This window comes from Mugil cephalus, chromosome 1, assembly GCF_022458985.1.
Source record: "Mugil cephalus isolate CIBA_MC_2020 chromosome 1, CIBA_Mcephalus_1.1, whole genome shotgun sequence".
NCBI classification, from domain to species: Eukaryota; Metazoa; Chordata; class Actinopteri; order Mugiliformes; family Mugilidae; genus Mugil; species Mugil cephalus.
Window position 1 is genome coordinate 18,840,561 of NC_061770.1, and position 12,048 is coordinate 18,852,608.

General features: G+C 45.0%; 1 protein-coding gene across 7 annotated transcripts in view; it reads left to right on the plus strand.

Annotated features, from left to right (window-relative positions):
- Nucleotides 1-10,900, plus strand: part of casz1 (castor zinc finger 1) — a 77,049-nt gene extending 66,149 nt beyond the window's left edge. For 5 of the 7 annotated variants that reach the window (XM_047583704.1, XM_047583669.1, XM_047583688.1 and 2 more), the window contains exons 15-19: nucleotides 695-866; nucleotides 2,465-2,613; nucleotides 3,512-3,749; nucleotides 4,533-4,886; nucleotides 5,679-10,900. In XM_047583704.1, coding sequence (XP_047439660.1) covers nucleotides 695-866; nucleotides 2,465-2,613; nucleotides 3,512-3,749; nucleotides 4,533-4,886; nucleotides 5,679-6,964 — 2,199 coding nt within the window. In that variant the 3' untranslated portion in view covers nucleotides 6,965-10,900. The remainder of the gene's footprint in view (nucleotides 1-694; nucleotides 867-2,464; nucleotides 2,614-3,511; nucleotides 3,750-4,532; nucleotides 4,887-5,678) is intronic. The other 2 variants (XM_047583710.1, XM_047583716.1) reach the window with 1 other exon arrangement.
- Nucleotides 10,901-12,048: the final 1,148 nt, after the last annotated feature.

A 12,048-nucleotide genomic window follows, 5' to 3' on the forward strand; every position in this document is an offset into this window, starting at 1 on the left:
CTCTGCTGAGAAAGACAGTCGACTCACCCCAGTAATGCCTGTTTATATGTCAATGATGTCATTTTGACTGCCGCATTCTCCTCTCAGAAAAGGCCAATTTAGCTGATATTACCCAATAAATCATTGTCACTTGCACAGTAAACAAGGCTGTCTGGAATAGGGCAAAAATCAGGGGAATGCTTCGCAAATGAAACCTAAATGGCAGCCCCTGCCTGCTCTCATGAGCCCGTATTTGGAAAACCGTTTAAATGAATTCATTAATGTGTCGAAAATCACCCCTCTCACAAAAAGCAACACCCCCCCCCTCCCTCCCTCCTTCTCCTTCCTTCCTTCTCCACCTCCTCCTCTTCTTCTTCCCTCCTCCCCTTAGTCTCCATCTCCTGAACTGAACAGATCTTATTTGGCCCAGTCCTTTGGGATCTGGGCCTCACAAACAGATGGTGGTGTACAGACATGTCAGAAAGGAGGGGTTTTTGTGGGAAGCCTGAAAAAGCAGAGTAATTGTACTTTGAGCAGGATGTTCCAAGTATTCAAGAAGAAAGAAAAGAACAAACAAAAAAAAAAAAACGAAACACCGTCGATTATGTTTTTGGAGAAATTCTTACTTCAAAGAAAGGTCACACACAATTAATCGGCCCTTTTGCCTTTCACCGTGTTTGTGACTCATGAAATCGGAAATGTGTCTCCGCTGCAGCACTGCGAGTTCAGAATGAGGGGCCACTATCACTGTCTGCGGCCCGGCTGCTACTTCGTCACCAACATCACCACCAAGCTGCCGTGGCACGTCAAGAAGCACGAGAAGGCAGAGCGCCGTGCCGCCAACGGCTTCAAGTATTTCACCAAGAGGGAGGAGTGCGGGAGGCTGGGTAAGAGAGAAACCCTTCTCATCACGTATGCGTTGTGACCCCGCCGTCTGTCCTTACCGTTACCTTGTCTGCCTCAGCCGCTGATAATGTTTTGTAAGGAAGGGATGTGCGGATTAAAGGCGTTACGCGGGGAAAGATGTAGATTGATTTGTATTGGCTGCTGCAAGAGGATATTCTCCGTGTTTACAAAGGGAGACAGACCCGTGTTGGCAAACAGCGCCGTGCTTTGTGCGCGGTTTAAGAGGCATGAAACAAGTCTGTCTCATACAGTAGGTTTTGTTGCCGCATTCTGCATATTCACAATGGCACCTCGAGTCCCAAAGGTGGCCTCGCTCGTGCTATATGTGAGCAATAATGTCAAAGAGGGCAATCACATCCAGGTTGTTTTCTTCTTTCTTTTGCCCCTGTCAGAAATGAGCAATTAGGTTTGTGTTTGTTAATTATCTGGCTTGTCTGGTTTAGCCTGTTTGTGTTCCGAAGCTGCGCCTCACAGCCACCGCTGCCATCACACAGAAATGAATTAAAAGTGATCTGTTTTTTTCAGGCGGTTACACAAGCTTTTCAGAACGCAGAGACAAAGCAAACAAAAACCGGGGCCCTAAACAGCTGTTTTTTGTCCCCAGCCCGATCTGCCAACCGCATTGTTAGGGCTGGGGGGGGGGAGAAAAAAAAAAAAAGAAAAAAAAGAAAGGATTACCATCGGCTAGCACTCCAGTCATAAAGAATTGATGGGTTGCCAGTATCCATGGCAGCGACATTAAACTGAACACCGCTGATGATGTTACCTGGTCTCTGCCTCACAAAAGGCCCTCCGTGTCACGGGGGTTACTGTTATTTGCTCAACTTTGCGTGTTTAAAACATTGTGTGTGCCAAAGCTATTTGATGACACAGACGTGTTTTTTTTTTCCTCTTAAAGTGGCTGCCATGGTTACTGACATGCTAGCACCTGCCCAGCATGTTACTCTTTCAATTATTTCTGCCTGCTTTTATATAATGGTATTTGATTAACCGGCGCAAAACGGAACATTCATTTAATTTGAAATCATAAAGCAATTAGAGCCGGACCGGTTAAAACACGAGAAAAAAGAACAGAAGAGTACGGAGGAGACGAGCAGTACGACGGAGAACAAAAGGGAAAATGACAATAGAGATACTTTGAAAAATGAATTTAATATGGTAATAATTGTATATTTACTTTGGTTTGCAGGGGTGTGTGCATTATTGGCCCACAGAAAATGAGAATTTATTTATGTAAATTCCTAATTGAATAAAGCATGTCAGTGTAATAAAAGAGCTCCACAGGTTTAGTGCACAGAAGCCTTGACTTGCTCAGTGTGACACCAGGGTGATCTAATATTCCTCCTACATGTACACTCCGAAACACTTTGAAACCCAATCCCTCTTTTGTCAGAGCTAAATATATATTTATATATGAAAAAATATTAAAAATAATAAAAAAAAATACTAAAAATATTTCACTTTGTGTTCTGATCTAATCACCGGCGTAGATATTGCGTTTGGCTCGCGAGCCGCTTTTTTCGAGCAGATCAACCTGCGAACGGGGACTTTACGGCTGCCACTGTTGTCTTTTGCGCAGGTTGTAAGTACAACCAAGTCAACAGCCACTTCCACTGCATCCGTGAGGGTTGCCAGTTCTCCTTCCTGCTCAAACACCAGATGACCTCGCACGCACGCAAACACATGAGGCGGATGCTGGGAAAGAACTTCGACAGAGTCCCATCCCAGGTACAAACACACAAACTGTCACACAACAAGCTGCTTTGAAAGGGATAATTACATGAAAATACAGGCGGAACACGTCGGTGAGCCGGAACAGTTGTCCAATATTAACTGAAATGCATCCTGACGAACACGCCCTATTTTTTTTTTTTTTTTTTTACAGAGAGATTAAATGTGAGATGTGCTTCATTTTCTTTTGATCCTGTATCCCCGTGCACTTATGGGTTGTAAATGATTAGATTTACATATGCTTTTCATCCAAGTTTTATGTTCCCATGAACACGTGCTGTTTTTGTGTTGTTTTTGTTCACCTCTGGCAGCTCACATAAACTTCTATTAATATCAAATGAGGGAAAACATACAAATGAGGTGCTAAATATATGGGTGTAAAGCAGTAATGGGCCTTTTTTTACTTACGTAATCCGAAGAAGTTTCGTTAGCATGCAAAGTCTGTGTGACTTTGGTTTCTTGTATTTTTGTTTTTGCCGTTTCAACGTCATGTTTCCTGCTCTGAGTCAGATTCAGCTAACAAATAATAAGTTCGTGTTGTTTTCTCTGCTGAAAAAAAAGAAAGAAAAAAAAAAGGGAGTACCGCTCATATCCTGTCATACCAGTCAATGACAAATCACTCTTGACGTTCTTTTGAGGAAATTTCTCACAGCGTGAGTGTTTTTCTCTCGTAACCTCTGTACATTATGTACCGTACATGAGTTTAAACATGTGGATTTTCTAGTTCTCTTTGTTCTTTTTTTATTCTGTCACTTTTGTATAATGACAGAAGTATGAAGTGTTAAGAAATGCCTGGACGCACGCCAGAAGACAACACCCGCCGCGATGACTCATTAAACCCCAACATGTTGGTTTTAAACGTACAGTGAAGATGGTTTTTGCATCTGCTTTGCAGGTGATGCCCCTCGGTCAGAGGGCGGATGGGATGCAGCACGGCATGGTGTCTGGGCCGGCGGGGACGGGGCCCGGCGTCAACTCCAGCTTCTCCTCTATGATGGATGAGACTGAGGACTACATGGACTACATGGGGGGAGGAGGCGGAGGAGGAAGCCCCTTGGGCCTCTCCTCCGAGTCCTCCAACCAGGACCGAAGCTGCACCAGCACACCTGTTGGCAACGACAGCTCTCCGGCAGGTGAGAATATTCAAAAGCACGTCGAGCTTCAGTAGCTGAGTCTAGAGGGGAATAGCGTTAGATGAAGTTGGCGTTGAGCGCCGTGCCACTTCACCTCACCCACTCCACGCAGAAACCAGCTACTTGTCATTTCACGCGTCCTCCAGTCATGTATGCCATGATTCAGTACTTTGACGTAGTCGCCACGTATATTAAACCGATGACAGTGCTCTGTTCTTATGTTAGGAGTCGTGGACGAGACATTTTGCAGTTTGCCTGGTCATCCTCATAAAACCTCCATTTTGTACATCAGTGGTTTGAGTTATTGCACTGTATGTAGCTTATTACATTTTCCTTTGGCCAGAGATCATCCCTGTGGCTTTATGTCTACTTTAGCACTTTTAGTGGGCTGAATAGTGGGAGAAAGGAAAAGCAAAATGAGAAACAGCCTCTTTACCCTCAGACTTTCTCGATAAATGGATTCGTGTCTATTTTATTTCTAAATCTGAGCCTTTCTGTGATTTTCACGTTTCTCTACGCGCTGCCAATATTACCCACTACTCTCATCATGTTGTTTTGGCTGGTGTTGGGGGTACTTGTCTTGAATGGGCCTCATTTTGTATCATTCTCTTATCTTTTATCTTTCCCTTTTTACCTCCCATCCCTCTGTGCGTGCGTGTGTGTGTGACTTGGCCTGTGTATTTGTGTGTGTGTACCCTGCCCCCCCTCTGTGTGTGTGTGTGTGTGTTTTTTCCCCCCCTTCTTGCCTGTCCTTCACCCTCTCTGGTCAACCTGTCTCTCCAGGACAAGGCTGCCCCGCCACCACCTCTGCTCCCACCACCCCTGCTGACACTAGCGCTACCCAAAATGCACCTTCTTCCTCCTCCCCTCCTCCACCGCCACCGCCACCTCCTCTCTCCGCTCCTCAGCCTGGCTTCCAGTCCCAGGCCCCATCCCTCTCTCCCGCTCTCCTCCGACCTCCTCTCCCCTCACTCCCATACCTCCTCTCTCCATCCTGTCTGTCATACTCTCTGCTCAGCGCCTCTTTGGGAGCCACTCGGAGTGTTGTCATGCCAACCAACACACCAGCTTTCAGCCCCATCATTGCCACTCCGTCTCCGGTTAAAAATGACGTCCCTATAGTGCAGGATGCTGCAGGTACTTATCCCCGGCGCAAACCAACACTGCAGCTGTCACTCTCAATTACTGAGTCCTGTGCAGCGTATAACTGTGTGATCCAGCCTTTCTCTGCACTATTGTTATGGAAAGATTTAAAAAAAAAAAGGAAAAAAAAAGGGACTTCCCAGCATGCAAAGAGAAATCAGCCATATAAAAATGAAATGTGCATGCTTATGTTGTGAGCACGGTAACAGAATAAAACACGTACAACGTACACCTTTGAGCGTACTTTCACTTTTAGCATTACTGGGGTTTAGAGATGGAGCCGTAAATTTGGCACCTGTTCCACGAAGCCTGGGCCTTGTTTAGCTTCCATTAACAAGGCTGCATCAGCAGCCTCTTATTTTAATCACGCCTCAAGTTTTATCGAGGCCCACTGCTTCCTGTCTCGCAGAACAGGGATCACATCATTAGCAGTGACCCCAGGGTGTTGCAAAAGGTGGGTGCCCCTCGTAAAACAACATGGAGATAAGAGGCTTGGTTAAGACTCACAGCTCCGCCTCTGTTTGGAGGCTGGAGACACCCTGTAAAAGTGTCATGTTCCACAGTCAATCTATCACCCCCCCCCCCTCCTTTAATCATACTGGGAATTAGGAATTAAAAAAAATTGTGGCTCTCTGTGCTTACTCAGCTGTGAACCACTTCGGGCTGAGTACGGTTCAACATTAGTTTCACCCAGGACTGTAATTTGCTTGTAGTTTGTGGGTTTTACTTAATGAACCAACTGATTATTCTTTAATGTGACTCCTTCCTTCCTTCCTTCTCCTCCAGGCAACACCATCTCCATTCCCACGGCCACAGGCGCAAAGAAGCGCTTCTGGATCATCGAGGACATGTCGCCGTTCGGGAAGCGACGCAAGACGGCGTCGTCGCGCAAAATGCTGGACGAGGGCATGATGCTGGAGGGCTTCCGGCGCTACGACCTCTACGAGAACTGCAAGGACTCGGGTTGCCAGTTTTCCCTGAAAGTGACCCACTACCACTGCACGCGCGAGAACTGCGGCTACAAGTTCTGCGGCCGCACCCACATGTACAAGCACGCGCAGCACCACGACCGCGTCGACAACCTGGTCCTGGACGACTTCAAGCGCTTCAAGTCCTCGCTCAACTGCAACTTCCCCGACTGCCAGTTTTCCGGCAACAGCACCCACTTCCACTGCCTGCGCTGCGGCTTCCGCTGCACCGACAGCACCAAGGTGACCGCCCACCGCAAGCACCACGGCAAGCAAGATGTGATCAGCGCCGCCGGCTTCTGCCAGTTCAGCTCCAGCGCTGACTGCGAGGTTCCTGACTGCAAATATAAGCTCAAGTGCTCACACTTCCACTGCACCTTCCCCGAGTGTAAGCACACGGTGGTGGGCATGTCCCAGATGGATTCCCACAAGAGGAAGCACGAGAAGCAGGAGCGAGGCGAGCTGCCGTCCGTGTCACCAAAACAGGAAGCGGTTCACCACCTGGGGGGCAACGTGTCGGCAATCCCTCCGTCCTCCATGGGTCTTTCTACTTCCTCCCCCGGAGGCCTCCACGGGTTGTCCCACAAAATCAACAGCAGCGCGCCCTCCATGCTCTACGCACCAGGTGGTATCAGTTCTGACTATAACCACTCGTACCCGCCATCCTCCATCAGCCTGGACAGCTCCCTCAACCTGGGCACCGACACCAGCAGCTCCCTGTTCTTCCTGAAGAACGCGGCCGGCCTGGGTCTCAGCGACTCCCTGGACCTCAGCAAGAAGATGCACCACAACACGGCGCGACTGGCCCACAAGCCCGCAGCCCCGCTGGGCCTGCCGGCGGCTCAGGACGACACCACGGGGACGTCCGGAGAGGCCGAGGACGACATGTCGCCGGAGGAGGAGGCGCACGCGGAGGAAGAGGACGAAGAGGAGGAGGACGAGGAGGAGGAGGAGGAGGAGGAGGCGGAGGACGATCTCAACAGTGACTCAAACGATGACTCGACTGCAGAGCCCGACGGCGAGAAGGACAATGGCGAGAGTTTCGATGCTTCCGTTAACCACGCTGATTCTTCCCAACTGGAAAAGCAAGACGCTGACCCTTAAAAAATAAAAAAAAAGAAAGACTAAACTAACAGTGACTGTAGGAACTGCAGAGAAAAGCCCTGTGTACTATGAAACAACAGAAATGAAAGTGGCCTCATTTATCATGTTTAGAGACTTCAGATGACAACAAAAAACAACAACAGCGCGGAGAAAATGACGGCCCGAAATGATTTATTATGATGTTTACAAGATGACCAACATTATTAATTCAATTATGCATTAAAAAAAAAAAAAAAAAAAAATATGAACGGAGAGACACACAAGAGTTAGGCCCTGTTTTACACGCCGGGCAGCAATGTAAAGCATTTTACTACACATCAGTCTTTTTTGTGTGCGTGCATGTTTGACTTTAATTTATTTTTTTCACTTTTTTGTGTGTGAAAAAAAAAAAAACCACGTTAGAAAAACAAAAACAAAATCTCTCTATATAACTATATATGTAAGTGTGTGTGTGCGTGCGCGCGCGTGTGTGCGTGTGTGTGTGAACGACGATATACAAAAGGAAATTGCTGGCACAGGCGACATGAACTGCAGGGTCGTGGATGCGTAGAAAAAAAAAGGGACACGAATCACTAAGGGGAAACATTTGATCTTTTTTCTGTATTATTACTATTATTATTATTATTAATAATTATTAGACACAGAGAGAAAAAAAAGGGGGTTACGTTTTGCTTGTTCCCATCTCTGTATTTTTCTTTGTTCTCAATGACACGTGGAGTCGACCAGTGGCGGCTTGGTCAGTGTCAGCTGCAGTCGGGCGTCCGTCGAGCCGCCCTCCTCAACAGTTCTCTTAGACATTCTCGCTAGAAATGTTCAACTAGCGCCGAAAAAAAAAAAACCAAGCTTAGCCCTTGTAATTTAACCCCCTCGCCCCCGTTGGAGGAATCAAGTTCGTGCGTGGATAGTGCACTTTTATAATAGCTGACCGTGATGATTACGATGATGATGATGACGATGACGATGATAGATAACTCATGAGTATATTTAAAAATATTTTTGTTACCATTTGCATTAAAATGTCGTTTTGTTGTGTTGTTAGTCAGAAGCATATCGATCTGTAAGCGGGCGAGGTCGTGATTAACGGCCGGCGAGTCGGGATTGAAGGGGGTGGGTAAGAAGAGGGGGGTGGGGGTGGGGATGGGGATGGGGATGGGGGGGGGGGTCGTGGGATGTGCGGTCAGACTGACCAGAGGAAATGATGAGTCACTCAAATGCAGCGACGGCGGCTCGGCAGAGGAAGCGTCAGGGAGTGTTTTATGTCGAAAAATGTACAGACCGAAGAAAATGTCTCGACGGCATTTTGATTTTCCATTCACTATGGCTGTGGTTGAGCTCCTGTTGTAATGGTTTTTATTTAATATTTATGTGACCTTCCAATGAGAAATTTCTAGGGGTGTTATTGCACTTTTTAGGTTCATTTTTACCGTCTGAAAAAAAAAACAAAAAAAAATAAACAAAAAGAATGATATATATCTTTTAACAGGGAATTTGCTTTAAAGATGTTTGTTTTAGTTCACTTTTGCTTTAATGCACAAATAGATGTTAGTGTGACAAAGAACTGTTGTTCTGTGATTTATTTAAAGACTGGTTTTTATTTTTGCTTCTTCTGTGATTGGACAGTTTGAAAGGAGAAAAAAAAAAGAAACAAAAACAAAGAAAAGAAAAAAAGGAAATGTGGCGCACCAGGAAAACGGTGCCCCGACGAGAAACACTAAGACGGACTGTGATTTAAATTAATTCTCAAGAAGTTTGTAGCAGTGCTCACTGACCGTAGGTCTAAAATTCAAAATCTGTCAAACCACCCTCCGGTTTTTATTGAGCGAACATGTACGACTGAGGAGTGGACACACTGATCATGAATTATCTCCTGAGCTTGGCATTGGAAGTAAATGATCATATTATAAGGAATAACAATGTGTGTAGATGATATTCCTCCAGATAATGTTTTGAGAAGAAAAAGAAAAAAAAAAAGGTTGTACAGTATTTTCCTCTGTAAAAAAATAACTATATATGAACAAAATGCTCTTTGATGAACAGCTTCCTTTAAAAAGAAAACCGTAAAAAAGGAGAAATGAATAATAAAAAGTTAAAAATTCAAATAGCCTCATCATAGTTTGCTTGTGTGCGTGACATTTTTTTTTTTTTTTTTTAAATTACCCCAGGTTTTTACCCCCAGTGGTTGTTCATACTATAGCAGCGGGGCAGATTCCGTTATTTGCAGAATAACAACTTCTCTTTTTTCCAAACTCTGTCAGAAGCTCAAACTAAAATACACTGATTTGAATTCATTCATTGATGTTTCTGTTTTATTTATCGACTCATTTAATTCATTGTCATTTCTGCGTGTGTGCTGTTTTTGTTTTGTTTTTTTTTTGTTCTGTTTTTCCCTTTCCCTCATTAAGTGAAAATTCTTGGTGTGTATTTACTTTGCTGTGGGCATGCTTCGTTCACAGACTGAACTGTCTCCCGGGACTCCGCTGCAAAGCGGAGGCATTACTACATTTGTTTTTGTTCTCTCATCATTTGCTGAGATAACCTGTAGGGGCTGGGAGACGATGTGCACTTGAATTCGGTTTGTGTGTGTGTGCGTGCGTGTGCGTCTGTGCGGGTGTAAAATAGCAGGATTTGTAAAAAGTTGAAAATAAAGAAACTATAATTATTGACAATACACATGCATACGTGGTTGATGGCGACGTTTTGTTGGACACGTGCGGAGGGGAAAGGCCATGGCGGCGATACTACTGAAGTGTGTGTGTGTCTGTGTCTGTGTGTGCGCGCTACACAAACTGGTGGTTTTGTCCCAGCTGCTCAGAGCTCCAGTTCAGACCATAACCTCGTGAGCTTGTGCGTCTTTTTCCTGCTTAAAAAAAAAAAGAAAAGAAAAGAAAAGAAAAAATCCAACTGGGAACCAATTTAACCGCAAAATTTGAAGAACACGAAACATCTGCACCCACGCAGGTAGAGGACAATGTTTGTTGTCGGGGTCGTCCATTTTGTTCGCTCTTTGACGTTCTGGTGCAAGAACCAGATCGGAGTCTAGGACCATTAGGGAGATTTAGAGGCCTGCTACTGCTACAAGATGGCTCTCAGTGTCTTGCTCACTGTTAACAGGGCACATTTATTATTATTATTACTTTTTTTTTTTTTTTTTTGCCTTGAGCCATGCTGGGTTCTCCTCCCACTCCCTCATGTCACCCAGCGGCCAGCGTGCTGACTCTGTCTGTCCCCTCGTCTACAGCTGTTCCTGTCCTTCCTCCTTCTCTTCCTTGTGATGTTTTTTTAATAAAAAAAAAAAAAGGAAAGAAAAAAAAAAAAAAACACGGGTAAAGGCATCACCATCTGTCAGCCAGCTGGTATCCTGTATATAATCTACCAGAGAGAGAGAGGAGAAAAAAAAAAAGAATAAACATGAAAATTATATTACACAAAAACCAGACGGAAACGACCTCCAAATCCTGCATAGGCTGCTGCCGAAACGACAGATCATTTTGCTGTTTTAATTAACAGAGTAAAAAGGATGGTATAAAAAAGTGGCGAGGAAATAAACAGAGATGTATTTCCACTGCTGGAAAAATGGAATATGAAAGCCGGCTGCTTACTGCGGAGTAGCGGATAAACGGCGCAACATTTTAGACTTTGTAAAATATATTGCACTTTTGGACTAAAAGCCATCTCCCGTTAGTGTTCAATTTGGCTCGATTTATGAGACGTTTTCTATGAAAAGTAGACAATGAAGCAATTTTTTAAGAAGTCTCTACTTGAATTTGTTGCCCTCGGCGCTACTATTTATTCTAGTCATATTGCTTATTTCCACTTGGATACAGTGCTGTTCATCTTCATTGTGCTATATTTATGTTTTTTTCTTCTGTTTCTGCATGTCTTATGCAAAGATTGAGCTTTTCACTCAGTGAAATAAAAACGTACTGAATAACTTTAGGCTCGTTTTCACTGTCTTTCAGCGGATGCATACCTCCTGGCTCTTCACAAAACACCTTAGAGTCGTACATTTTATGAACGCCAACTGCGCGTGTGTGTGTGTGTGTGTGTGTTTGCGGTGGGTATGTGTGTGCGCCAGCCAAGGCTGACATGCAGTTGGTTGATGTGCCAGGAACAGGTTGAGTGAGAGTGCGAGCACTGTGGAGAGGCAACAGTTGAGGCTGGGAACATACATACACGACAGGTGTGCACTGCATATGTGGTCACATGATGCCTATAAGGCAGATTAGGGCCCAAACAGATGAAGCGCTGCTTAATGGCAGCTTTTATTAAGTTCACAAAGCGTGGAGGGAGAGGGAGAACAGAGGAAAAGCAGGTGGCTGGGCCTGCGCGCTCTTAGATGAAGACAGATACTGTACAGTGGAGTCTGAAGAGGGTAGCAACTGTGGAAGGATTTATGGAGATTCGCCCGCCCTGGACTCTCCGCCTGCCTGTTCCCGAATCCTGCAGTAATAGACAGGGAGGGAGAGCTGGAAGAGCTTCGGAAAGAAGAAAAAAAAAAAAATGCGCCGGCCACGGAGCCAGAAAGAGTGATCACATGAGATGAGATTAAACTATAATAATGTCTGTGCGGCCGGTCAGTCGGTGCGACAACAAAAATAAAAAGGATGAACAGAAATAAAGACAAATAGGAATTCTGGGGCAATGTAACAAGGACTAAATCATAAAAATGCAGAGATTAAATGGTCTTGAGTCTGTATAGCACTTTTCTACCTATTGGTCCTCAAGGAGTTTCACAGTCCCAATGACTCATTTACACAAGCAAGTACCAAGCACTGGGTGCGAATGGGGGTTCAATGGGAGGAGAAATGTGCCAAACAATTAAAGGTTTAAAGTATTTACACAAGAGGATCCACTCTAATAAAATACATTAACATAACAAAGGGTATGTTAAACTACGGATCTACGAAGACAACTAAAATGCGAGGGCTTGGTATAAGCAAGAATTCGTATCCATTTTGTGAAGAGCTATTAACTTAGGCGCAACATGGAGCCAACCAGAACAAAAGGTGTTAATGTGTGTAATGGAGTCTGTTCTCACCGTCGCTGCATTGTGAAAGTTTCTGATGGTAAAAGTGTCAAATCCT